This window comes from Dichomitus squalens (assembly GCF_000275845.1).
Source record: "Dichomitus squalens LYAD-421 SS1 unplaced genomic scaffold DICSQscaffold_44, whole genome shotgun sequence".
NCBI classification, from domain to species: Eukaryota; Fungi; Basidiomycota; class Agaricomycetes; order Polyporales; family Polyporaceae; genus Dichomitus; species Dichomitus squalens.
In genome coordinates, this window is record NW_006766926.1 from 187,101 (window position 1) to 212,655 (window position 25,555).

General features: G+C 56.2%; 8 protein-coding genes across 8 annotated transcripts; 5 read left to right on the forward strand and 3 right to left on the reverse strand.

The window, feature by feature from the left end:
• Nucleotides 1-282: 282 nt before the first annotated feature.
• DICSQDRAFT_110829 (uncharacterized protein) lies at nucleotides 283-6,402 on the reverse strand (the record flags this gene model as incomplete). The annotated part of the gene is made up of 8 exons (XM_007369139.1): nucleotides 6,340-6,402; nucleotides 5,889-6,287; nucleotides 5,378-5,517; nucleotides 4,383-5,327; nucleotides 4,091-4,328; nucleotides 1,254-4,031; nucleotides 989-1,163; nucleotides 283-801 (listed from the first exon to the last, which is right to left on the reverse strand). Exons 1-8 carry the CDS (start codon nucleotides 6,351-6,353, stop codon nucleotides 283-285), a joined length of 5,208 nt encoding a protein of 1,735 aa, XP_007369201.1. The 5' UTR covers nucleotides 6,354-6,402.
• Nucleotides 6,403-6,845: 443 nt separating this feature from the next.
• DICSQDRAFT_139720 (Ribokinase-like protein) lies at nucleotides 6,846-8,496 on the forward strand. The gene is made up of 6 exons (XM_007369140.1): nucleotides 6,846-6,987; nucleotides 7,075-7,108; nucleotides 7,161-7,265; nucleotides 7,318-7,410; nucleotides 7,470-7,578; nucleotides 7,629-8,496. The coding sequence occupies exons 1-6, from the start codon at nucleotides 6,868-6,870 to the stop codon at nucleotides 8,221-8,223; spliced, it is 1,056 nt and encodes a 351-aa protein (XP_007369202.1). The 5' UTR covers nucleotides 6,846-6,867; the 3' UTR covers nucleotides 8,224-8,496.
• An 805-nt stretch (nucleotides 8,497-9,301) lies between these two features.
• Nucleotides 9,302-12,512, forward strand: DICSQDRAFT_110833 (uncharacterized protein). The gene is made up of 4 exons (XM_007369141.1): nucleotides 9,302-9,516; nucleotides 9,573-11,178; nucleotides 11,232-11,413; nucleotides 11,475-12,512. The coding sequence occupies exons 1-4, from the start codon at nucleotides 9,373-9,375 to the stop codon at nucleotides 12,405-12,407; spliced, it is 2,865 nt and encodes a 954-aa protein (XP_007369203.1). The 5' UTR covers nucleotides 9,302-9,372; the 3' UTR covers nucleotides 12,408-12,512.
• Nucleotides 12,513-12,806: 294 nt separating this feature from the next.
• On the forward strand, nucleotides 12,807-13,317 carry DICSQDRAFT_173326 (uncharacterized protein; the record flags this gene model as incomplete). Its single annotated transcript, XM_007369142.1, has 2 exons — nucleotides 12,807-12,849; nucleotides 13,040-13,317. The coding sequence occupies 2 exons, from the start codon at nucleotides 12,807-12,809 to the stop codon at nucleotides 13,315-13,317; spliced, it is 321 nt and encodes a 106-aa protein (XP_007369204.1).
• A 2,071-nt stretch (nucleotides 13,318-15,388) lies between these two features.
• DICSQDRAFT_157020 (uncharacterized protein) lies at nucleotides 15,389-16,102 on the forward strand (the record flags this gene model as incomplete). Its single annotated transcript, XM_007369143.1, has 3 exons — nucleotides 15,389-15,499; nucleotides 15,562-15,690; nucleotides 15,740-16,102. The coding sequence occupies exons 2-3, from the start codon at nucleotides 15,592-15,594 to the stop codon at nucleotides 16,097-16,099; spliced, it is 459 nt and encodes a 152-aa protein (XP_007369205.1). The 5' UTR covers nucleotides 15,389-15,499; nucleotides 15,562-15,591.
• Nucleotides 16,103-17,809: 1,707 nt separating this feature from the next.
• DICSQDRAFT_173329 (uncharacterized protein) lies at nucleotides 17,810-21,292 on the forward strand (the record flags this gene model as incomplete). Its single annotated transcript, XM_007369144.1, has 4 exons — nucleotides 17,810-18,307; nucleotides 18,367-20,044; nucleotides 20,098-20,267; nucleotides 20,324-21,292. 4 exons carry the CDS (start codon nucleotides 17,810-17,812, stop codon nucleotides 21,290-21,292), a joined length of 3,315 nt encoding a protein of 1,104 aa, XP_007369206.1.
• An 869-nt stretch (nucleotides 21,293-22,161) lies between these two features.
• On the reverse strand, nucleotides 22,162-22,884 carry DICSQDRAFT_173330 (uncharacterized protein; the record flags this gene model as incomplete). The annotated part of the gene is made up of 4 exons (XM_007369145.1): nucleotides 22,162-22,339; nucleotides 22,407-22,556; nucleotides 22,588-22,624; nucleotides 22,695-22,884. The coding sequence occupies 4 exons, from the start codon at nucleotides 22,882-22,884 to the stop codon at nucleotides 22,162-22,164; spliced, it is 555 nt and encodes a 184-aa protein (XP_007369207.1).
• A 74-nt stretch (nucleotides 22,885-22,958) lies between these two features.
• DICSQDRAFT_67806 (uncharacterized protein) lies at nucleotides 22,959-23,355 on the reverse strand (the record flags this gene model as incomplete). Its single annotated transcript, XM_007369146.1, has 3 exons — nucleotides 22,959-23,054; nucleotides 23,124-23,192; nucleotides 23,245-23,355. Coding segments are annotated over 3 exons (276 nt in total), but the record flags the coding sequence as incomplete, so codon positions are not given.
• Between the last annotated feature and the right edge of the window lie 2,200 nt (nucleotides 23,356-25,555).

The window sequence follows — 25,555 nt, forward strand, 5'->3', positions numbered from 1 at the left end:
AGCGGGTGGTCAGAGCGAGAAGCAGGGAGGCTTTGGCAGAGCGAGACCTGACCAGAGCCCGTCGCCTACACGCGACTCGTGCCCGATCCGGTCACACGTCCTCAGTCGCACAAACAAACACCTCGGCATCTCCCGCTGTGCGCACATCCAATCCATCCGTACAACTATCAAGTACTACATACACAAGAGAGTACGCAACAACGGTCGTTGTCATCCCCAATCAGGGATTACCCAGCAAAGATCGCCCGACGCTGCTCATCCAGCAGCAATCACCCAACACCCCTAATGCCGTCGCACGACAGCAATCTGGAAATCCCATCCGCCAACAAGATATTTGACCTCCAACAGCCTCTTCATCTCCCGCCATCCCGCCCCACCCACACTCCCCATCTCCTTCTCGTCCGTCACCACGTACACAAAGTCGGCTGGCGAGAGCAGCGACCTCAGCAGCGATCCCACCAGGAACGCGATCAGCGCCACAATGACCACTGTCGAGAGCGGGTACGTCGTTCCCGTTCCCGCCATCGTCCTTGTCTGAGCTCGAGCGAGCATCGCGCCGCTCTCCGGCCCTTCTCCTCCCGACGTCTGTCTGGCAGTTCCTGACCCGTCGTTTTGTGACCCGGACGGCGTTCGCGCCGTGCCTTCTGAGTTGGCGCCTGTCGGGGAGAGTACCGCGCTCGATCGTCTTGAGGCGCCAAACCTGAGTTGCGTGTACCCGTTGAGGTTGAGGAACCGCATGAATCCTGTTGCAGCGCTCTCGGGTGCATGTGTCTCCGCAGGAGGCTCCAACGGCATCGCCTGCTGTGACCGAACAGTAAAAAAGTTAAGCAAAAAATGAATAAACGCCATCCGCGCGATGGCAGAGAAGCCCACGTCAGTCAAAGTCCACAAATTGACAGATGGCGTGCGCGCACGGCAGACGGAATGCACGATTCACGCACGCACGCGCATAGACACCAATCAATAACAACGTCGACGGGGCACTCACATTTTCGGCTGCGTCGTCCGTCGCATCGCTCGCCGCTCCCCCGCCCTCCTTCTCCTGCTCTTCTGGTGCGCCAGAAGGACCCTCGGAAGCTTTAACCGGCGCTTCGAGAAGATGCTGAGCCACTGCCAGCGGCGTTTGCAGCTCGGCCGGGAGCTGTTCCTCCGCGGACACGGACCTGCAGATGCATCAGCCACCATATGGTATGTCACGGACACTGCGCGGCGTTCGGAAATTGTCCGGACACGATCAACAGGCGCACACGTACCGCGCGAGAACATCCATCTTTGCCGCTCGTCCGTCGAGCAGCTCATCTCGCCCGAGTGCTGTTAGCGACTCCTTCTCGCTCAGCACGGGAACCGATGCACCATTCACTCTCACCGCCACTGTCTTCTTAGCCGAAGACGACGCGTTGCCGGCGGCAGCGGGTGCGGGCGTCACACGCACGTCAACGATAGAGCGCCCTTCTTCCAGATCGAGCAGCCATTGTGGTTTGGGCGGCGCTCTCCTCGTCTCGCCGGTGAGTGGGTCGACGATCGTCGTCATCTGATACTGCGCCGTCGGGAGGGTGAACCGAAGCAAATGGCGTGGCGGCCTATCCACATTCAAGCCAGCGGAATGCAGCGGGGAAGAGGGGAGTGTATACGCCGCACAAGCTACCGGGAGCGCAGCTTCGGCATCAGCTCCTGCGTCATCCTTCGCGCTATCCGAAGATGGTCCGGGAAGGGCTAGCTGGCTCTTTGTGTTCTTCTCGATTCGTGACCGCATTTGCACATCGTAGCCGTCCGGATAGAGTTTTGAGTCCACGATGAGCTCCGAGACGAGGAGATCGACCGGCAGGCGCACCTCCCCTCGAGGTGTGAATATCGAAGGCGAGCGCTGAACATCACGCGCCCGTGGAGATCGCGAGCGTGTGGCCCGAAGCCGGCTTTCAGAAGCACTGGGCTCCAAGGTCTCGCTGGTTTCGTCAGTTGAAAGCGAAATGGGGCTCTGGGCTAACGGTGAGGCGGGGTTGGTTACGATACGACTAGGTCTTGGAGTGCGGTCGTCCTTTGTCGACGAAGGAGAGGCACTGGCGGCGCCGTTGAGGATCATCAGGCTCGAATAGATCCGGCTCGCAGGATGGAAGCCGCCCAAGAGGAACGTACGGCTCGCATCGCGCCGGCGTAATGTCCATGACTGTTGCGACCGGAGCTTGTCCTCCGGGGAAGGTGCCAGGACAAAGCCCGCCGCAGGCATACGCATCGATGGAGAGGGCGACAGATTCTTGAGGTAATTCTCGACAGCAAGTATGGACTTTGGTAGCATCCCGTTGATCATCGAGTTGACAGCAGCTGGTATTGAGCCTGCGTAATCCACAGCGACGACCCGCGTGCACCGTGTGGATGGGATTGCATAGTTCTCAGCAGAATATGGATCGAGCGTCTCAAAGACCCACGCGTCAAGGAAAACACGCCCGACCGGGAGATTGTGAGCGTTATACTTGGTTGACGCAAAATGGCTGACGGACTCGGGGGAGAACGATGCCGAAACGCAGAATATGGCCGAACGACTATGTTGTTCGCCGGAGAGCTGTTCGACGTCGACGGTGCTCCTCCTTGAGGCTGGTGTGGAAGTGGTCCCCCGCGCGATCAAGGAAGCCAAGTAGAACCCGCGGTCGCGGAAAGGAAAGCCACCCTTCATAATGACAAACGCCGTATGGGCGTCAGCCCCGTATGCCTCAAGGACGCTAACGGAGTCGAAACGCGTGTCCCACTGCTTCCGACAGTCATAGCTGGTGAGGACGGACACTATCTCCTCCGCGGCAACGCCCTCGATGACCTTCTTGCCTTTGTGGACCGGGATGACGGGCGAGACATCCGGGAAGATTTTGCGCTGGACCGGGAAGTCCTTGTCGCTTACTAGCGTCCAGCCGTCCCCATGAGGTGACGCATGAAGATCCTGGACGAACGCAAGAGCGTCAAGTGCACATTGCATAGGAAGCTTGGAAGACAGAGGTGCGGCGTCTTCGCCTCCAGCCATAGCAGGAGATATGGCCGCAACGGCCTGTTGCGTCGTGGTAGTTGCCTGTTCGACGGCAAATGTGAAGAACTTGGAGACCGAAGTTGCGAACGAGGGAGATGTGGTCGTGAAAGACGTCTTAGAAGGCGAAGGGGGTACGGATGATCTGCCATTTCCGTTCTCGCCCTGAATATCCTTGTGAGCGTCCCATTCAGCCCTCCGTTTCCGAATCGTGCTGATGACAGGAGGCTGGTCTAGAGGAACACGAGTAGGCTTGACACGCTTCTGCTTCGTGAGGTTCTTCAGGTCGCGATCCGGCATCTCTTCCATATCGACTTCGACCTTGGCGCCATTCACCATCACGAGGCCCTTATCCTTAGGCGCACTCATCGGTCCTCGACGAATGATAGTCTGGAGTCGCTCTTGTTCCGAGAAGACCGCGTCGTGGGTGATAGTAAGCCACAGGCCGCCACCTCCGGAAGAGAATCGATGTCGACGGAGGGCAATAATGGACTGCGGCGGTGGATCGACGACGATATCGAGTGATGACGCCCAGGTATCGAGGTCGCACCGGATCTCGCATTCGATTACAGGAAGATTGGATGAGGATCTGCCGTCGGCAGGAGCCCCTTCACCCGCAGTCCGACGCTTGGCGCAACCCTCGTACTCGATTCGGAAACTACCGCGTTCGTGGTCGTATCGAAGCTTGTTAGCCTTCGCACTTTCAAGGCGAGTTACAATGGGCGGCCCTCCGCACTTGATTGCGAACTCGCCAACGCCAGCGACTGCGGTGATCATCTGTTGAGGAATCGACGCCTTGTTCGACCAACCCTTCGGGTCCGACTGCTCTAAGAGAGTAACCAGGGTGGTGTTCGGCGACAAAGCCTCGATCGCCCAGCCTTGCAAGTCTACTTGGGTTCGAATGACGTTTGGATCCACAGGTGGGATCTGCGGGAAGAGGCTTGGGTCGTCCGCTGAGAAAGCGAAAACATGCACGGTGGTTGGCGACTTATAGACCGTCTTGAGAACGACCATGTCGCGTCCGCTGAGCATCGGTTAATAGATGACATGAGGTGAATTATGCAACAACCAAACGCTACTTACTTGACCGGCCATGCTGGCTTGGTCTTGTAATGCCATAGCTCCGTCAGCTCGTTGACGTCTTCAAGTAGCACAGCGTCGTCGTACTGCTTGTCCCAGTACGCCCTCGCACCGGCCGTGGTGATAGCAGCATATAAGTCCCATAGACTTATACCGACGAAAGTTGCCTCCGCTCGGTACACAACCAGCGTAGGGTCGATAGAGTCCAGCTGCGACACAGACACTCCGCGCGCCTCCACGTCTGCAAGGCAAATCAGGATATGCTCGCATACTGCGAATCAAACAGAATCCTTACTTTGCTTCCACTTCGCTTCCGGCTCTTGCAGGAGCGAGGAAAAGTAGATGTAATTCCGCTTCACCCGCGATAGAATTGACTTCTCCGCCGCAGCCGAGCGCTCCGTCGGCGTTCGCGCGATCTGTGGCCGCTCACCGACGGTCGACGCCCTAGACGTGCTTGTCGCCATAGTAGCGACCGAAGACTGCGTATGCAGACTTTGCTCAGCCATACTCGACGCGTCCTGGAACATCTGCTGAGACACGAAATAAGACGCAGGGTCTCGCGGCTCCAGCTCCTCGACGGACTGCGGGATGCCATTCAGTCGGAGCGCAGTGGACGGACCAGAAAGCTCTATGGTCACGCGGACCTTGAGCACGACATGGTCGTTTGGAAGCTCCGCGTGCTTCACTGCTAGGGTGAACTTGGGAATGTCTGTAGATGGCAACTCCGCCGTAGGCGAGGAAACGGGAGCACGAGTCGCATGCGCAGTCCACGGGAGCTGCGAGACCTGCTCCGAGGAGCCCTTGGTCGACAGTTGGACGTCCCACCCGTGCGCAGAGGGAAGAGAGAACTCGACAGAACGGGTGAGCCTGCGGGCCTCACGTATCTGGTGGAGTTCTTCCACACTCTGTTCTGCGGGCTGTGGATGCTCGTCCTCTTCTGGGACGATAGAGTAGTCCACCGTCAGAGCTTCTCTGTCTACAGCAAACCGTACTCGTTCAATCGAGACTCCGTTGCCATAGCCAGTCATGAGAGGTACGCGCTTGCCGCGTTGCTGCACTGTCTTGTAGAGACCTACTGTCATCGCAGCAAGTTGCTGAACAAGACTTGAACCAGAAGTGAAACCCCAGACCAAGCGGAAGTTGTGCTGCCAGAAACAAGTGATGCGCAGTCTTGCAATACCAGAACGTTGGGACGGATCGATTGATTGTGGCTGTATGCGCTGGATACACCAGCCGAACACTGATGTTTCTCAGAACAGCTATGACTGTGACAGAGTGGGACATACTTACGTGCAACATCAGAGCGTACATATGGTGGAGACGGTCGTAAGTATGTCGGTTCATCCGGTGATCGAGGTAAAGACGTGGAGATATCGATTAACGTAGTGGCATCATTAAACGTGCGGGAAATAGTGACTGCGTCTCGCGGACTAGAAATGGAATCAGGTTGTCAGTCAACAAGTTCTGAGTAAAAGTCCGCAAACCTGAAGTCTAAAGCAGCAAGTCCGGATATTAGCCGAAGCGCTATGCGAAGCCACCGTCTCGTGTACGTCAAACCTGCTGTTCACAAAAGCACCCACCGCATGATGTGTGGTGTGTGCTGGAGTGTCTGAGAGAGACATAGGAGAGGCATAGGAAACATATTTCCACTGCACCGCATAGTAACACGCGTCGTATGTCCTTCCACTCATAATGAAAGTGACATGGATAGGGCAGACCTCGGGTCACTTCAGTATAAAACAGGGCGGCGGGCGGTACGCATGGATAGACACTCACAATATGACGATGAAATGACACTCACTTGGCAGGCCATCCTAGCGAGAAGTTCACCTTAGAGATCCTTGTCGCCAGGTCGAACATCTCCAGCAACTGCGCACTCTCCACCGCGGGATCCCATTCCTTCCGAAGTTCCGGGGTAACGAGTACAGACTTCCACGCAGCGAGAGACACCGGGTCATCACTGATAGGTACCTCGAGAACGGCACGGTATGTGTTGTCTCCGGACTTGCTTGGTCGACGGTGGATGATGACATCGGTTAGCTCGAGTACGTCCGACGCGCGCGCTTTCCCTTTGCTTGCTGGAGAGGCGGCTTCGTTTGCTACGGGAACACGCTTCCATTCGGAAGAGGAGTGCGAGGTGAGGAGTTGACGAAAGTGTGCTTGGGCATTGTCGAGTGCAGCGTACCACGACTGTCTTAGCCTGGGCTGCATTCAAGACAAGATTAAGGATCGAACAGTAGCTATATGCGCACCTAGTCCCATCCATATTAGAGATATGTCGTGTAGTGATCGTCAAGCGTCGTGGTAGAGGTGAGGAATAAGGCCTCGGAGGCTAATATGGTACGAGCGTCTTTGATGAAAGTCGTGGGTTGATCGAAGGACACGTGAATTGGTATTGGACAACGCGGCCAAGACCACGTTGAAAGCTGAAGTATGTCGGCTATTCAAAGTCGACGATGCCGTGGGGATGTGGTACTGGTCGACGAGCACGAAAGCGGAAGCAGCGAGCAAGCGAGGTGGCGTACGCCGGACACGATGTCGACGCAGTTACTTGAGCTGAGGACAACAGTTGGAAGCGCCCATGGCGTCACCTTTCTTAGGGATATCGAGAAAAGAGTACTTATCGAGGTCTCTTTGGCTGATAACCTCTGATAACGTTACACGACCAGTCCGGGGTTCAAATTTAATCTCAGCGGCGTCAAGTTGGATCGAGTCATGGAAGATCTCCAAGCACAGACGAAAAGGCTTCTGGAGGGCGCAGCACACCACACACACCGGCGATGGCGACAGGGAACATAAGCCACGGCCGTATCCTAAGCATTCAGTCCCACGTTGCATATGGATATGTTGGTGGGAAGGCGGCGGTGTTTCCGTTGCAGTGCCTCGGCTACGATGTTGACGTGAGTGGTTTTGTTCATCGTTACCGCGATCATTTGCTGGAAGCTAGAGATCGACTCGTTCCCTGACCCGCGACATGTCTGGAGTAGGTCATCAACACTGTCAACTTCTCCAACCACTCCGGTGAGCTCCAGTCACGCATGCAAATGCCGCAAAAGTCATGACTAGTACTCAGGATATGGCCGCTTCGGAGGGTCAAGAGCTTCCGCACAGGAGCTCTCGCAGATTTTCGACATCATGGATCAGAACGGGTTACTCTACCCTGAGAGGTTGTTGACAGGTCCGTTCTGCTTCCTAACCCCCTGGCTATCACTCATCTCGTTGGTGTTCAGGCTATGTGCCAGGGGCAGAGGCGACGGAAGCAGTCACCGCTCTTGCTCAGAGACTGCGACATCGGAGCCCAAAACTCATCTACCTACTGGATCGTAAGATCACATTCCTGCAACCAAATTTACGGAATTTTGAAGCATTATATCCTTCACAGCCGTCTTAGGAGACTCCGGACGACTATATGTCTCCCCAGATGTCGTCCCAATATACAAGAACGCTCTTCATCTCGCTACCATCATCACTCCCAACTGGTTCGAAGTCGAGTATGTCTGTCCCACTAGTCTCGTGAAAGCAGCGCCTCATCGCCCCAAAGAGTCCTGACAGATACTAAGATCACCGACGCTGTCTCCCTCCGTCAAGCCACTCAAGTCCTCCACCAGACATACCACGTTCCCCACGTCGTGATAAGCTCGATACCACTGAAGTCTTGGCTCCTTGACCTCCTCCCCGCGCACCTCCACCCCGCCTCCGCCTCCGCCTCTACCTCAGAGTACCTGGCCTGCATCGCCTCCTCCCGACAAGGATCCAGCTCCACCGTCTACGCGACGTGCTTCCCTTGCCTCCCCGGCTACTTCTCGGGAGTCGGCGACCTTTTCTCCGCGCTCGTCCTCGCACATTTCACCGATGAGCCCACGACAGAGGGAGAGACGTCACTGTCGCGCGCGGTATCGCAGGCGGTGAGCAAGACGCACGCCATGCTTGTGCTCACGCATGAGGCGGCGGCTGCGCTGCCAGAGGACGAGCGGACCGTAACGGATGAGGAGCTTGATGTGCGGGAGCCGATACGGAAGATCAGACGCATGCGTGGGCGTGAGTTGCGGCTGATCCAGGGGCAGGATATCATCCGGGGGACGCAACCTATAGAGTTTAGAAGATTGCAAGCTTGGGATACGTTTTGGGATGCGTGAAATCCGTTAGACGTAAATCAGGGTTGGAAGGAAGCCTTGTAGGAGGCACGCTGTGTACTTTTTCCTCTCGTTTCTCGGCGAGTCACGAAAATCGTGTCCTCCTTGGGCCCCCCTATCTGGTGACGGGATGCACCCTCGAACGCAGGATTACTTCATTCTCCCATCATAATATTAGCCCTATCCACTCTCTGATACCTTGTTCTCTGGGAGTCCGCCGTTCGACCTCTTATTTCTACAGTATGGCAAAAAAGTCAAGACATGTTAGATTGCGTACTAAGACGGTCATTACTGAAACAAAGAGGCGGGAAGTGATTTACTGTCACCTGGGCTGTATCCTACATATCAGGTTGAACTGGCCACGATGCGATTGATACTGACAAATTTTCAGTTAGTGGTCTGTGGCTGGTTTTCGTTCTAGTCCTCCCTTGGGCGCCTATTTTGGTTGGCTTCCTTATTTGGCTGGGTAAGTTCGGGCTCCGGCTCGAATCACGAACTTAAGCGACTTGAACTCGAACAGCCAACGGTCAAGACGCGTGCCGCACTCCTTTGTAATTCACCACCTTGGTAACGCTTCTGAGAATATATCATTGTCAAAAACACTGTAAGACATATCTCGGCGCAGCACACAGAGAAATGACTGATCTCGCCTGCCAACAGGCGGTACTCTGGCGGAATCACCAGTGGCACTTAATCCTGACCTTGACTCATCTCCGTGCTGCCGCGCATATCACCCATATCCATATCGGTCGCACAAAGGAGGATCGGAATTTTGAACTCCGTAGCTGCTCATATATAAACATCTCATCCGTAAGTTGGACTTCCATCCAACGCTCTCATATCTTCCTTCGACATGACTGACGATGATATCGCTGTCAACAGCGCATCTGCGCAGCCTCTTGAATCCTCTACCTGCAGTTCAGAGGCTCTGCCCAGGGTCGCGAACAGTCCCTCGCGTCCTCTCGTCGCCCCCGGAACCACCCACCCCGTCCAACCACCGCTGCCCCTGCCTCGACCACCAAGCCAGCGGACGCGAAGAAGCTCAATCCTCAATCCTCGTTCATACGCCACTCTCCCTCTACCACCAATCAGTTTGCTTACCAACACAAGTCTGGCAGAGAACTTGCACCTCTCCTCATCGACAATTCCTGCATGGGTGGGCGTTTCCATTTACTCAGCAAGGAGCTTTTCCTGTCGTCGGTCCCTGGGGCTCCGCCTACAGATGAGGAATGCAAGAAGTTCAAGACACCAAGTCTCACCAAGAAGATGTCAGAGCATGCTATCTACCCAGAATTGGTACGTTTCCTCACTCCTTCTCAAACGCTGTCAGATCTGATCCCGACCGTGCTCAGGGCATTGTCATGAAATCCGTGCTTGATGCGGCAAAATGTACCAAGCTCCGCTTTCTTGACACCGCGAACCACAAGGCCGCAGACGGCAACAATGACAGCAAGGCCACCTTCAACGACGGTGGCATTTATATCGACAGCGAACTCGCCCGCGCGGCCACCGACTTCACTTCCGAGCATCGTGGCCGAAGCCGCATGAAGCGTGAGGATCTCGATCGTCGCCATCTCGGGCTACGTTCTTGGCACTGGATGGACATTCCCTTCGAAGTGAAAGGGAGGGCAGAGAACGCGGCCTTCTACTTCAAAGGCAAACCTCCGGGATATAAGGCCACAGCCAACGCTCGAAACGCATCTCGGCCAATGAAAAGCGCGAAAGGCTCGGAGCAGGTCACGGTGGAACGTGAGATCGCCGTGGAGGATGGTTTGAACAAGACTGGGGGCGGAGAGGAAGCTGGACATGCAGACGAAGACGGTGACGGCGAGGCTTACGGTGTCTCGACGCAGGCTCAAGAGAAGTCTACTGCTAGCGGGACCCGTTCTGCCCCCGAGGTCAATGCTACGGGTACCGCCTCCGACCCTCATGCGGGAGACAACCCCAACGACCCGATCAAGATCAAAGTCCCTCCGTTCGTCAGGTTGTCTAAAGAGGGAGAAGAATCTCTCGGACAGTTCATGGAGTACATGCTCAACGTTCAGAAGTACCAGCACCGCACCTTCTGCTACGCCGTTTACGTCTGCTACGATATGGCTCGACTGTTCTACTTCGACCGATCTGGCGCGTTCGTGTCAGAGCCGTTCGAGTGGACCGATCAGAATTCCCTCCTGCACCAGTTTGTGTGGAAGGTTGCGAAGCTCGCCAACGCCGGACAATTCGGGGACTTGGGCCACGACCCTACTGCCACGCTCGTCACTGATGGCCTCGCGCGGGACAAGTTCATGGCACTGAAAGACGACCCCAAACTCCCAGCTCATATCCGGGAAGGGTTCGAAAAGGCCATTGCGCACAACTGTCCTATCTACGAGCTCCAGATTCACTCCCTTCCCCCATTGGCAGATGAGTGGTTTCCCGACGAGCTGTTTCCTCCGTCGAGAGAATCAGCTAGCGCATCGCTGGGGGATGCTGGCTGTCTTTCTTCTGAAAGCACGCCATCGTCATCGTCGAGGGGCCCTGCCCATCTTCCGTCCGTCAAGCCTGTGCCACGCCGTTTTCTCGTCGGGCGTCCTCACTTTGCCGCTGATGCGCTGGTCGGACGGTGTACGAAAGGCTACTACGCCTACGATGTCACAGATGACGACGAGAAGAACTGGCGTCACTGCTTCCTGAAAGATTCGTGGCGCCCGTTTGTCCCTCACCGCACCCGCCCGGAACATCTTGTGTACGAGCGACTGCGCCGTCGCGGTCTGACTGAGGGCATCGGGACTTTGATCTGCGGAGGAGACGTCGATGGCCACAGAGCTCAGCTGACACAGGTGCAGAGCCACCTCCCACCTGAGAACCAGCCTGTTCCCCGGGCCCACTATCGGGTCGCCATCAAGGAGATTGGCTTGCCCGTCGATAAATTCACTAGCTTCCCCGAACTCTCTGCTATATTCGCAGACGTAATTAAAGGTGAGAGCTCATCTATTCCACGTCGCATGTTCTATTCCTAATGGCTCGCTCAGCTCACCATAGAGCATGGAGTCGGGCCCAAGTCCTTCATCGAGACATCAGCATAGGCAACATCATGATACTTCCGGCTCCCGAGAACTCCCCAAAAAGTCGAAGGACCGGTTTCCTTATTGATTGGGATCTTTCACGCTTAGAATGCGAACTGGGGAATGGTCCAGTGGAACCTGACCGTTCGGTGAGGCTCCATTTGCTTACTTCCGAACTGTGGGCGTGTTGCTCATTCTTCTTAATTTCAGGGGACATGGCCGTTCCGTTCTGCGTTGTCCCTCCAGTACCCTTGGAAGCCATACCGGCGTTCTGACGATATCGAATCGTTTGTCCATGCATATCTATACCTCATCCTCCGCTACCACCAAACCAGTGTCACGTCCCTCGGGGGGATGGTGAAGGGGCTGTTTGAGGGTGTATCCTTGAGGAAAGGGATCAAGGTCGGAGGCGATGTGAAGCTGTCCCTCTTTGGCAAGATGCGTTTCTGGGTAATCTCCAACCCCGAGCTCCAACAGCTGCTCCAAAACATGATCATGGGCTGCGCAGAATCTTACGACAAAATCGACTTAGTTGCGATGGCGCGGTTGTATGGCTTCCAACAATCCGAGGAGACGCCTCCCGACATGGCACACGCCACAGACCTCACTGGTCTCGAGCTCGACGACGATATACCATGTGCGGAGGACAGCGATATCCGCCCAACCAATACGACTCTCGACGCTGGCGTGGAGCCGGGACCGGACCAGGATCCTTGCATCGTCAAGGGTTTTCTATCAGAACCTGGAGGCCTGGTCAAACTCTTCCTCGCCCACGCGGCATGCAAACGTCTCGACAAGGACAGCGATCAGTTCCCGGCGAGGAAACACGAGGACGTTTACGAAGGCCCGATCAGTTCATTGAATCGCGGTATCGGATCCATTTCTACGACGGGGAGCTTCCTCTCCTCTCCCATGTCACTGGAGCTCTTTGGAATTCCCTCTGGTTCGATGTTTGCCTCCAGTCATGGATTGAGCAGTGTCTCCGATACCTCGACATCCGCCGCACATTCGGACTCCAGGAAGCGTTCACGGTCTCTAGAGGAGCCTGTTGCAGGGCCCATCGAAGCAGAAGGACCGGAGTCGGAGCCCCCGGCACGTCGCTTCAAACGCCTCAAGAAACTCTTGACTCGGGGCAGGAAGTAGGCCATGAGTTAGAGGCGCGATTTGATATGAAGATCTCCTATCATACACTCCACTCTATTCGTCGTGATATATCGCTCTAGTAGAAACCAATCTGTTGCCGTGTACCGTCCATCATGTATTCGTCTCATGCTGTACTAGAGTATGCTACTACTTTGTTGCATGTGGCTTGCATCGACAGGTACCTGACGTGGCTGAGCTGCCGACCATGGATATCTCTACGACGATGACGGAGAACATGTTGTGTATATCGTTGCTCAGGATGGGCTGCGATGCCCACTGACAGTAAGTTGAAGTACTTGTGGTGTATGTAGTTCCGTTGAGGGGGTAATATAAATCTGCCGATTGTGTTGGGTCCAAGCAATCACCGGGCCACCTGAGACTTGGCTCGATGCTGCCCCGATGAATCTGCCTATGCTACAGCCCGGAACAGTGTGGTGGAACGGTAAGTACATCCCGCGGTACATTAGGTATGTCCGCACATTCCGCATGGTCGACTGTGAAGTGACCAGTAGGTCTTACAGTGCCGGAAAGTCATGGAGAACATCTACGGGAATCCAAATAAGTAACCTGGAGGTGTTACCTCGCACGCTGCAGACGACCAGGACAGCCAGCCTGGCAACTTGACGGTGCAGGTCAAGCCAATGGACAGAATGCCTCCCCTGACGACTACGTCCGCCCCGCCGTGCCCAACGCATCAGTCGCAAGCACTGGACTAATCACCGCTTCGTTGGATTTGCATGTACCAGATTTTTCGACGCTGCGGATTTCGGACGACTCACCCGACGCCATCGCGTTCGATGTGGACTTCCCGTTCGAGGACTTCAAGTTGGTGGTGGATCATATGCACGAGTCGAGCTTGGCAAGTGAGCGCGACTTCGCGGTGCGGTTCGACCCCGAGAACGCGGCGTGAGTGCGCGCGCGGTGCGGGGTAGCTTGGTGGTGTCGCGGTGGGCGTTTAAGGTGCTACGCGTGCAATATCTGGAACTTACATATCATACGGATTTCGGAGGACTGCTGTTGCTTCTGCTGCTATTCACTTGCTGTCGATCTTTCCTTCAAACTTCACTTCTCCGTGCGTCGTTTGGTCTGTTGGGAGTCAGCGTGCGTCGAACACCTTCTCGTCTTCGCCTGCCCTGGTTGTCGCTCGTCTCGCCTGACTTCTCCCTGCAACTCTCCTGCCCTCATCCCCCGCTCCCTATACCCCTCTGCTACCACGGATCCTAAATGAGCGCATTAATGTCCGAAGGCACAGCCCAGTTGTTACCGCGTGGATGTGCCCATCCAACCCAGCCATGCACGTCGTTCCAATCTTGCGTCCCCGCTACCGTGCTATCTGCTGTACATTGCCCATGCGCGTCCCCCACTGCCATGCCCCTCTTCCCTGTCTGAGTATCCTCTACGCACGTTTACAAGTCCCTTGATGCCCTACCCTCCACTTAGCTCCATGTATATGTATGCACGTCGACGATACGCTCGGGGTTGGGTGTTATGCAGCATGGAGTACCGTAATCATCTTCCTAATCTGATCCTGTCGACGTCCCTCTCGCATCCCCCTCTGCGCCTCTATCGAGCCTTTGTTGTCCTTACCGGCGTACTCCGTGCGCTATGTTGTCCTAACTCGATTCTCTCTTGCCTTTCCGTCTCTCTGTGTCTTTCTGTCTGCTTCACCGCTTCAAGCGGCGAATAGATACGGAGCGGAACGCTGTACGTTAGAAATCGTCGGCATACACACTCGACCGGAACAAGACGCATGTGAGGAAGGAAACGATTGCGAGGGAGCAGCAGTGGCGGGTCGAGGTAAGCGGCGACACCAGCTGCTCGGTCTCGGACGCGCACGCCGAATTCTGCTTTCCCACGACTGGCGAGCCCTGTTTAACCTCGATGAGGTAAGTATATGTCTCCGGTAACGCGAGACCGTCTTGTCCTCTCCTGCCTCTGTTGTTTGCTTGTCTGCTCAGGCTCTAGCTCCAACTCCTTAACACGACGAGCTGGCACCTACTGCAACATCTGCTTCTTCCCCTCCCCTCCCTTCAATTAAATCAAATCCTCCAGCTCCTGCACGACCCCTCCTTCAGACCACGACCTCTAGCCTGTCCAGGTCTCCCAGATGGCATCTTCAAAGTGGGGCGACGGGAGCGATAAAGATGGAGCCAACAAACAACCGCCCTCTCGATGTCTCCTGCATCAGCTACGCCTGCTCCTCTCGAGACAGCTTCAACCGCAGCCGGACTCAGCCTCAAACACCTAGTCGACGCCTGGGTGCGTGAGGTGTGCTGCCGTACAGCAGCCCAAGCCCCCCACTCGCGTCCGCCCCCTGCGCATTCGGCAATGCAGGGCCCTTCTTCGGCCGAGTTGTGCTTCAGCCCCGGGTTATTGGGCGACGCCTCCTCCTTGTCCTCATCTACGAGTGCTAGTTGCGGTGAGGTAATGGGATGTCGAGCAGCCGCTCCCGGCCGCGCTCGCATTCCTTTAAGGTGAACCCTAGCTCCTTCCGAAGCCCATCGCACGCCTGGAACGCCGGATGCTCCTGCACCTTAGCCGTTACGGCGTACTGACGATGAGCGAACGGATTGTGCAGTATTTTAACACACCCGTCGATACACTCGCGTGTTATCAAGCGCGGACAAGACCGTCTCTAGTGGCTCGCATCATGCTGTTTGGATCGGCACGAACGAGGTGAGGTCCTGGAAGCGAGCGCGCGGTGAACTCGTGACGGAGTGGAGACACCTTCGCTCGTGCCCTTTAATGTGATTTGCCGTTGGGCGTGGAGTAATCATCCCGGGGCGGCGTCGAGGCTGCTCGTATGCGGCTTCTTCGTGTTGCTCGGCGCGTCGTTGAACTTCGTGGGGGCATCGGGAAACGCGCTGGAGACGGGCGAGACAGTGGACCGACGTCGCTTTCTAGTACGGTCCGTACTCGTCTTCGCTAGAGCGCAGCGCGAGCAGATGTGAGCATGTGTACCGCGAGGACACCGTGTAGCGCGTGGTGCAGTACAGACGGCGGTAATGAATGCTCGCCGTGCCAACCGACGTCAGGCGCAAAACGAAGAGAGGGTCGGAGACAGCAGTCATCTCGCTCAGGAGACTTTGGAGGTAGGACACCGAACGTCTCAAGTTCCAATGCCACCCAACAGTACTTACAATGCAGCGTCCAGATCCCAGGAATGTGGTAAAACAGGTCTCCGATGGTGAATATGGACAATCCGATTATGACCATGATGCAGCCCCCGCCGATGATGCAGCCCAGACAATCTGGTGGTGTCATGAATCCCACCAAGCATCAGGTACCTCCGCACATTGCGTAAGGTCGATCGTGCACTAACCAGCAGGCAGAACCGACAAGCCATACAGAGCATTCATAAGCGTCCGAACATAAAACAGCATATGATGCCTGCAGGTGCCGCGTCGCCCGCTGTAGACGGCCAAGGCGGCCAGCCAAACATTCGGATGATGTACGGCAAGCCAATGGACACGATGCCTCCTCCGCCTGCTTCGCCCGCGGCGGACGCAAAGACCCTGCCCGGTGGTCCGAAGCAGGAAGACAGCGCACCGCAGAACGATCGCGTCGACTCGTCGTTGCAGAACGCCGCTGTGGGCGCACATTCGCCTAGTACGCCGAGCGTATCAGGGACTGGGCAGATCAGTGCGTCATCGCCCTCGCAGATTTTGAACTCGTCGACGCCGCAGATGTAGAACTATCATCCCCCGCCGCCACCGAACCCGGCGGAAGCGCTGAATAGGAGCGCGTTCAACGTGATCTTCCCGTTCGGAGAGCTCGACGTGACGGAAGGGCTCATGGGCGATTCGACCCTACACTTCGAGCGCGACCTCGCAGAGTGGTTCGACCCCAAAGACGTGATGTGTGCGTGAGGGGTGCGTGTGGTTGCGGAGTCAGGATGCGAGAGCATCGCCAGCATTGTGGTGGCGCCTCGATGAGCCGAGTGACTTCGATCGTAGTGAACTGATGGGTCTGTTCCCCAACGCGCCAGCGGTGGAAGCTATGATTCAGGTGTGTTGCGTGTGATATCTGCGCCCATTCAGCTCAGCCATGCTCGTCGTTGCAGTGATGTGTCCCCGTTACTGCACATTGCCCATGCGCGTTCCCCACTGCCAAGTCCCTCACCGCTGTCTGGTTTGTTGCTGTTCATATTTTCTGCGCACGTTTACAAGCTCCTCGACGGCCTACCTTCCGCCGCTTACCCTCAACGTATGCACGTCGATGATGCGCTGGGAGATGGGTGTTTCGCAGCTCGTGATGTCGTCCTGTAAACCTCGCTCCCGCACCTCCCGTTTAGCTGTTGTTCTCCTTACCGTATGTAGTGTGCTATATTGTCTTGGTAGATTTCCTCTTCACCGTTTGTGCTCCCGTCTCTATATATCGCACCATTGTCTTATATTCATCTAATATGTTGCCCCGCTCTATAGCACGCAATTGTTGCTCTTCGTGTCTCTTTCAACTCTTGACATCTGTGTGATGCGTGCCTGTGCGTGTAAGTAGTCTAGGTGGTTCGGTGAGCATAGTCTGAGTACACATCCAGCTTCCGACGCAAAGCTCTTTCCAGTAGTATCCTCTATTTTTCTGGTGTGGAGCTCAAAGTTGATTTGGATTTGCGTGCTGATGCACTTGACGAACGATGACCCAGAGGGTGCAGATTCCTCGGCGATCTGACGCAAGGCATTCGACGTAACACATGAGTGATAGCCCTTTGACCAGAATACCAAAAATATTTTTTACGTAGTGTATGATACCTGGGTCCTTCCTCTGCTAGAGAACCTACTTTGTGAGGAACTACGCAGCGTAAGGAGCGCTTGTGGTTAGGAGCCCCAGCCCGTCGAAACTACGAGAACATAGAGTCGAAAGGGAACAATGAGCACTAAAATCTCACACAGCCAATTCACATGATATCTCTTGCGCTGTCCGGACCCGACATTATATCATGGTCGAACGCTTCACGGTGACGAGTATCCTGGTCGAGCGGCGTTGGCGTCTAATGCTGCGACATGCCTTATTTGGACAAGAGTGTTCAACTCAGACGCAACGTGCCGATGGACACAAACAGCCGAGTGCCACCACCTCCTTTGTCATTAGACATTCTGGGCAAGTATCTTTGTCTTGCTCTGTATCATCGTAAGCCTATCCGTGCCTACCACAGCTGTGGATCAGTGACTGACTCATTACAAACACCAGGCGATCTCGTGGTTGGCCCAAGCTCACGCACTGGCAGTGCCGCTCAGCTTCGCACTCGACTCATTTTGCCCCGATAAGAACTACGCGAACTATCGTTTCCCAAATAGTCGCACAAAAACCCCTCGGAGTTTGGAATCTGTGCTCGATCATATAAAATACTCGAGCACCCTTAGCCGTGAGTTCAACCTCTGACCTGATCCATCTCCTCGTTCAACATGTCTGACATCAACCACCCCGCCGTCTCTGCACACAGTGCCGATCATCCACCCTCTGCGCCAAGCGGATACTCGGCCCCTGTAGCCGACGACGCTGCCGTTGCTGGAGCTGCCATCGCCGCCAACGATTCAACAACCAGCGGCCTAACCACCGACAACCCCGCCGCCGGTACTTCCAACGGCCCAGATCAAGGATCTCCCGACGCAACCACTACAGAGTCCCTGCAAACTGCTCAACAGACACTCAATCCTCGTCCATCGTTCATCCGCCACTGCCCGTCGGCAACGAACCGCCACGCGTACACGAAAAAGACCGGCAAGAAGCTCGCACCCCTTCTCATCGACGAGTCAGGTATGGGACCGCGCTTCCACCTCCTCAGCAACGAGCTATTCTCTTCCCGGATTCCTGGGGCTCCCCCCACGGAGGCTGAGCGAAGCAAGTTCAAGTCGCCCAGACTCTGGAAGGGCATGCTCGAGAAGGAAATCTATCCACAACTGGTGAGTGTCCACGTATCCTTGCTTTCTCGAGTAAATGACTGACTATGGACTGCGTCCAGGGTAAGGTCATACAGTCCGTACTGAAGGCGGCTGGATGCAAGAACCTGCGGTTCCTGGACACCGCGAACCACAAGGCGAACGACGGGAATAGCGGGCGGAAGGAGACGTTCAACGACGCAGGTTTCTACCTGAACACCCGACTTGCGCGCGATGCGACGACGTTCACAGCGAAGCACCGGAAGAGGAGCAAGATGAGCGAGAAGGAGCTGGAGACTCGGCTTCTGGGGCTGCGGTCATGGCACTGGATGGACGTGCCGATAGAGGTCAAGGGGAACGAGAAGGAGTCCGCGTTCTACTTCAGGTCGAAGCCGAGGGGTGTATGGCCCCAGGGGGAGATGGAAGCGGCGGACGTCATGGAGAAGACAGAGGGAGAGGCCGAGGACGGCGATAGGGATGGGGCGGAGGTCATCGGAGACGGGACCGATGCCGAGGATGAGGAGGATGAGGAGGACGTCGAAGAGGATGGTGAGGTGGAAGATGACGAACAAGGCAGCGAGATCGAAGACGACGAAGATGGCAGCGAAATGGGCTCGGACTACGGCGAAGACGACGGCGAAGAGTACAGCGAGGTTGATGACGACGAAGATGCTGACGGGGCTGACGAAGAAGAAGCAAATGAACAGCACGGCGTCGATGAAGGAGAGGAGCAAGAAGACTCCCAAGCGAAATCCACCGATGTGCCCCAGCCAGAGACCGTGAAGAGGCACGTACCGCCGTTCATCAAGCTGTCCGATAAAGGCGAGAAAGCCCTGGGTCAGTTCGTTGAGTACATGCTCAACGTATTCAAGCACCAGCACCGCACCTTCTGCTACGCCGTCTACGTGTGCTTCGACATGGCCCGCCTCCTCTTCTTTGACCGCTCTGGTGCCTACGTCTCGGAGCCGTTCAGCTGGAGGAAGCCGACATCGCTTCTCCACGAGTTCGTCTGGAAGCTTGCTCAGCTCGCGAAGGCGGGATTGAGAGAATCGATGGGGCGCGACACTACGGCCAATGTTGTCAACAAGAGGACACGAAGGAAATTCCTTAGGGAGGCAAGGAGAGCCGAACTGCCCTCTCACGTCCGGGAGGGACTCAAGAAGGCGGCCGATGGCAACTGTCCGCTGTACAAGCTCGAGATTGAGTATACGCCTCCGTCTCCCGAGGAGTGGTTCCCCGACGAACCATTACCTGATAAGCCACGTCCCTCGCCATCTGCAACCCCCGCTCCCGCTTCATCGACGAGCTCCGGCTCCCCGCCTCCTGGCAAGAGCAAAGCTGATTCTCCGGTCCGCAAGTTCATTGTCGGTCGCCCACACTTTTCGGCGGACGCCCTCGTCGGTCGGTGCACGAAGGGCTTCATGGCCTTCGACGTGACTAATCGGAAGAAGTGGGTCCCTTGCTTCGTGAAGGACTCTTGGCGTCCGTATGTTCCCGGTCGCACACGGCCGGAACACTTGGTCTACGAGCGGCTTCAACGGAAGGGCGTCACTCCTGAGGATGGGATCGCGACGTTGATCTGCGGCGGCGACGTCGGGGGCAGTAAAGCTCAGTACACTCGAGTCCAAGACGATCTGCCGGACGAGAACAGACCCGTCCGCCGCCTGCATTATCGGGTCGCTATTGCGGAGATTGGTTTGTCAGTCTCCGAGTTCGTGACTTTCGGAGAACTATCCGGAATTTTTGCGGATGCGCTGAGAGGTGCGAAGTTTCCCGCTGATGAAGCCGTTCTGAATTGACCGTGGATTTTGTAGCCCATCGTATAGCGTGGGATCGTGCCGGCGTCCTTCACCGTGATATCAGCGTGGGGAACATCATGATTCGGGTCGGACTCGACGGGAAGAGGGCCGGCTTTCTCATCGACTGGGATCTGTCCCGACTTCAGTGCGAGCTTGGACTAGGTGCAGTGGAGCCCGACAGGACGGTATGTCCATCGACTATATCCTGATCTACTATCTCTCACTAGTGCGATGTCTATAGGGAACTTGGCAGTTCCGGTCGGCAATGTCTCTTCTCTACCCGAGGAAACCCTATCGTCGGTCGGATGACATCGAGTCCTTTATCTACGCATACACATACCTCGTCCTTCGCTACCACCCCATCAACGTCAGAGACCTCCGGGAGAAGATCGAGACCCTGTTCGAAGGTTGCTCCATGATTGGCGGTGTCAAGGTTGGCGGAGACGCCAAGCGCGCATTGCTCCGCAGTGGTCAGCTAGACTTCGTGATTGAGGACAGCCCAGACCTCCAAGAACTCCTGAACACTATCTTGGCGCACTGCAAGACATCTTACGACAGTATCGACTACATAGAGATGGACCGTTTGTACGGCCCTATCGATGTCGTTGCTCAAACTCAAGCTTCCACACAGCGGCGTGCACTGACGAAGGTTGCGCAACGGCCTGGAAGGCATGGATTTGGAATTCGCAGCGAGTTTGAGCGACTCCCCACCCTTGGCGCCGGCAACCGACCTCATTCCCCTGCCCAGCCACAGTCTGCTACCGAGTTGTTCGACATGGGGCCGTTCCTGTCTAACTCCAACTATCTGATGACCTTACTGTACGAGCACGCAGAGGAAACAATCGACATAGACAATAAGGCGCCCGACCAGTTCACCACCAGGAGCCATCAGGACGTTCTACGAATGCCGGACGGTCCAAGCACACGCAATATCGGAACCCTGTCCACCAATGGAACCGGTCCCTCTGGTCACGTATCTCACGACAATCGTTCCGCTTCCTCTCACGATGGATTCGGGATATTTTGGGGACCGGACCTCACGAAAGCTTCGTCGTCTTCTAGCTCGTCGAAGAAGCGACCGCTTGCTGAGGACCCCAAGGACGTCGTGGCAGACGGCGATGGTTCTCTGGCTGTGCGTCGTAGCAAGCGCATCAAGGCTATCAAGGGTAAGGCACCCCGAGGACAGAGCCGCATGGCCAAGCGGGGCTGATCCTGCCTTCTCCTCTCATGGTATCCGGCGGGGCCGTCGCTCTTCGTTTCCTCGTCTCCCTCCTTCCCTCTTCTATTCTACTATCCACCGTAACCCATTCTCATCCGAAACCATCCAACGCTGGTTTTGTGTACCGCTCAGCTTCACCATGTACCATAACACACCATCATTTCTGCATTGTTCAGATGTCTTGTATGAAGCTTTCCAGAACTTGACAATTATGGGGCGTGAACATTGTTGCGCACGTCATGCATGTCGAAGTAGGCGAAGACCTCTGGAGTGAGCGGAAACTCGGGTCTACTAGTCGCACTGGAGTGCCGTGGGGGCACGGGATAGATGTGAGGAAACATAACACAAGACTCTCCCGTTAGCACCAATGAGGACCCCCCGGGCGACTTGTTAACTGGTCGCGAAGACGGGTCCTGGGATGGTGGTCTCGGATTGGCTTGTAAGTGCGCAAACCACTCGAATTCGATGGGAACTTGTGTGCAAGGCGAGTTTTTCGATATGATATGGATCCCGACCCATAGTAAGGGCGAGATTTCAGCTACACTTTCTTGCTGTGAACAGGAAACCGGCTAGCAGGGTATAACTATCAACTGCTGGACGTGACAGACCTGAACGATAACAGCCCGATGCATGCCAACAATATGTGGCAGTGAATGTAGTGGTACGAGTACGTGTGGTGGTATGCGAATGCAATGTAAGTTGTAGACTGTAGTGATATGAATCCATGGGAGAGGTAAAGTAAATGGCAAACAGATTTAGAACGATGTAACACTTAACATGAGCAAACCATACGACACTGATGCGGATAGCGAGGAAAGAAGTAACCGAAGCAACACCAAAAAGATAGCACCTCCATACATCTAGGGTCGTGACGCATCCGGCGTACCGTCCGCTTCCAGCAACAGCGCAGCTGTGAGTGCAGGCGCGAGCACGAATGCGGAGTGGGACATTGTCCGTTGGGTATCATCCATAGTCGAGCCAGACTCCGTGACGAAGCGGAACTCCATATGCGAAGGAGGGAGCGGCCCCGAGAACGCACTGGGCGATGGAGTCGAGGTACTCCGAATCGGTCACGAACTCCATCGCCTCTGGCTGAGGCTCGTACGCGGATTCTTCCACTTCTGCGACGGGCGATTCCTCGATGACTTCGGTGAGAACAGACGGTCCCCTATCCTGAACCGGGATGGGAGGTAAGGTCGTCCTGTTCTCTTTCCCCGCCTCTTGCTCCCTATCGCTGGTCTCCCGCCTCGCCTCGCTGCCGTTGGTTATCGCGTCCGGAAACGCACGGATCCAGTAGTTGCCGACCGCCTAGTGTGCCTCGTCCTAATCCGAGTGAGCTTGCAAACGCGACAACAGTACCATCCTTGTATGCGTACCACGATGGAGTACTAACGCTGGCTAGGGAAGATCTGGCTCTGGTCGACGGTGCCGGTGTACGGCTCCGTGTCCTGCGCATCATCCTCGATGATCGTCATCCAGTGTCCGGCGATCGTGGAGATTATAGTCTGGGTCGCTGGAGATGTTGCTGAGGCGGAACCGATGGCCAGCGAGGCGGTCAACGTCAGCGCCCGGATGTAGAACATTTCTCGCAAATCACCCGCCGCTTCCTGGGGATGACCTTGACGAATGCGATGTCCGCAGATCCGTTGATAAGGTATTACAGTCGTGCAAGAACGAGTTCCCAGATTCCATAGGTCACAAATGCCGCACCGACCGCACGATTCGCCGTGTGCAGGAGCAGACCGTGCGAATGCTGTCGCGGTCCTGTCAGCATTCGAAGACATAAGTTGCAATCGCCACACCGGCAAGCAAGGATTCTCACAATGCTCAGAGCGGTCGCCATACTCTCATTGCAAAGCTCGTCCATCCCGTTGATCTGGAAATGATCTCCCTGCGAGAGAATGAGTCAGGACGAACACAATGACTACAGGTATGAGACATACTATGTCACCCCTGAGGAGAGGTCCAGGGAACGACCTCCCAGCGAGGGCAGCATCGTGCGTGACGCCGTCGAGCGACACTACCCTGTTCACGAGTTTAGAGTCAGTCGCGGGGACTCATTGAAGGCGAGCAACACAAAGCGGCGGCAAAAAGGTTGAAGACTGGGACGGCTGAACGAGTGAAGCCTAGACATTGTTGTCGGGGAGACGCGCGGGTAAATGGTGCTGATCCGACAAACGGTCGTCGTCCACCCTTGAGAGCTTGACCGAGCGGAAGGCGTCACTATGGGTGAGTACCGGGGACGTTTCAGCTCAGGACAGTATTGAAGCTGAGGACCCGCGAAAACCTGCGGAGATACTTGTTGATGGATAGAGAACAGAAGAGAGCGTTGTGTGAGCGCCGATGCGGGAACGCTGTCCGTAGGGCACCGTAGGCATCCACACTTCTTAACCCAAGAACGACGCAGGAAGACGTGTGTGAGGTTGCGAGGAAGCAGTGGCGGTGCTCGAGTCGAGGCGTGCGGCGACACCATTCCCACGACCCGTCCGGAGCCGACGCAAGATCGTTCTCTGCCTCTGCCTGCAATTGCCTTCTGCTCATCTCCGTCGCCAACTCCTGAGATGACAACAACAATAATCCTCCTCATCTCTCCAACCTCATCTGTTCAACCCGCTCTTGTTGAGACTGCTTCGACCACCACCGCGTGAACTCGCCCACGTTCCCGGGCTCACTCGGTCGACCCTCGAAGGCGGGGGATGCTGCGAAGACTCTGTGAGGAGTAGGGGCGCCGTCGCGCCGTCCAAATTGTGCCCGTGTTCAAGGTTCTCCTTGTCATATGACAGCGTCAGTCCAAGCTCCAAGCTCGTGTCCGCTGACTGCCCATTCAGCAACCCAGGGCCCTTCTTCGTCCTCTCGCAGTCCGAGTCGCGCTTCAGCTCCGGGTTGTTGGTTGACGCCTACTCGGCGTCCTCATCCGCTAGAGTGCCAGTTGCGGTAGGGCGAGGATGTCGCGCAGACGTTCTCACCCGCGCTCGCGCTCCCTCAGTGCTGACCCGGGCTCCTTTCGAGGTCAGTCGGATGCCGTAACTTCGACGTGTCGACGGGCCCACATGAGCGAGCGGGTTACGCAGTGCCTGCACATCCGTCAACATGCTTCCGCGCGTCGTCCAGCGCGGGCGAGGCCGCTGTCCTGTTTGGATTGGCGCGAACGAGGCGAGGTCTACGAGCGAGTGCGCGGTGCATTTGTGACAGAGTGGAGACGACTTCCGCTCGTGCCCTCTGATGTAGCCAATTCTCCGCCGTTGGGCGTAGAGTCATCCTCGCGAGGCAGCGTCGGGGGGCTCGTATGTGGCTTCTTTGTGTTGCTGGGCGCGTCGTTGAGTTTCGTGGGGGAACTCGAAGACACGCTGGAGAAGAGCGAGACAGTGGATCGATGTCTTCCTAGTACGGTCCGTACTTCCCTAGAGCGCAGTGCGAGCGGATGTGGACATGTGTACGGAAGGCACGCGGTGCAGGATGGGCAGCGATCTCGAATACTTCGCCATACGAATCGACGTCAGGCGCAAACAGAAGAGAGGGTGGAGAGAGTAGTGAAACGGGACAGCCATGTCGCTTAATACACCTACGTCTCAAGCTCTCGTGCCACTCAACGGTACATATGATGCGGCGCGCAGATGCCAGGGATGTAGCACAGCGGGTCTCCAATGGTGGGCATGCACAACCCGATGACGGCTACGATGAATCCGCCGGGGATGCAGCCCGGACAGTTTGATGGAATGGTGACAGCCGCAATGCATCAGGTATTCCTGCACGTTGCATAAGGTCGATTGTGGACTGACCAGCACTCACAAGCCTCCAAAGATGCAGCAGCACATGATGTCTGGAGGAACCGCGTCTCCCGTTGCAGACGGACAAGGCGGCCAGGGATGATACAAGAACGATGCCTGCTCCGTCCGCTTCATCCGCGACGCCCTCGCGTGGTCCGAAGTAGGAAGAGGGGGTCAACTCGTGGCTGTAGGACGCATCAGGGACTGGGCAAATGACTGCATCATCGTCCAGCTGGTCGATGCCGTAGATGTCGAACCATCAACCCCACGGCCGCGACCAACGGAAACGGCCCTGGCGGATGCGGTGGATCTGAACGCTCTCAACCTCGATTTTCCGTTCGACGATGTAACAAGTAGGCTCATGGGGATGCGAGCCTGAACTTCGAGCGCGACTTTGCGGCCCGGTTCGACTCCGAGAACGCGTGAGCTCGCTGCGGGGAGCGCCGGCAATGCGGCGCCGCATTGCCGGCGTCTCGGCTCACAGTAC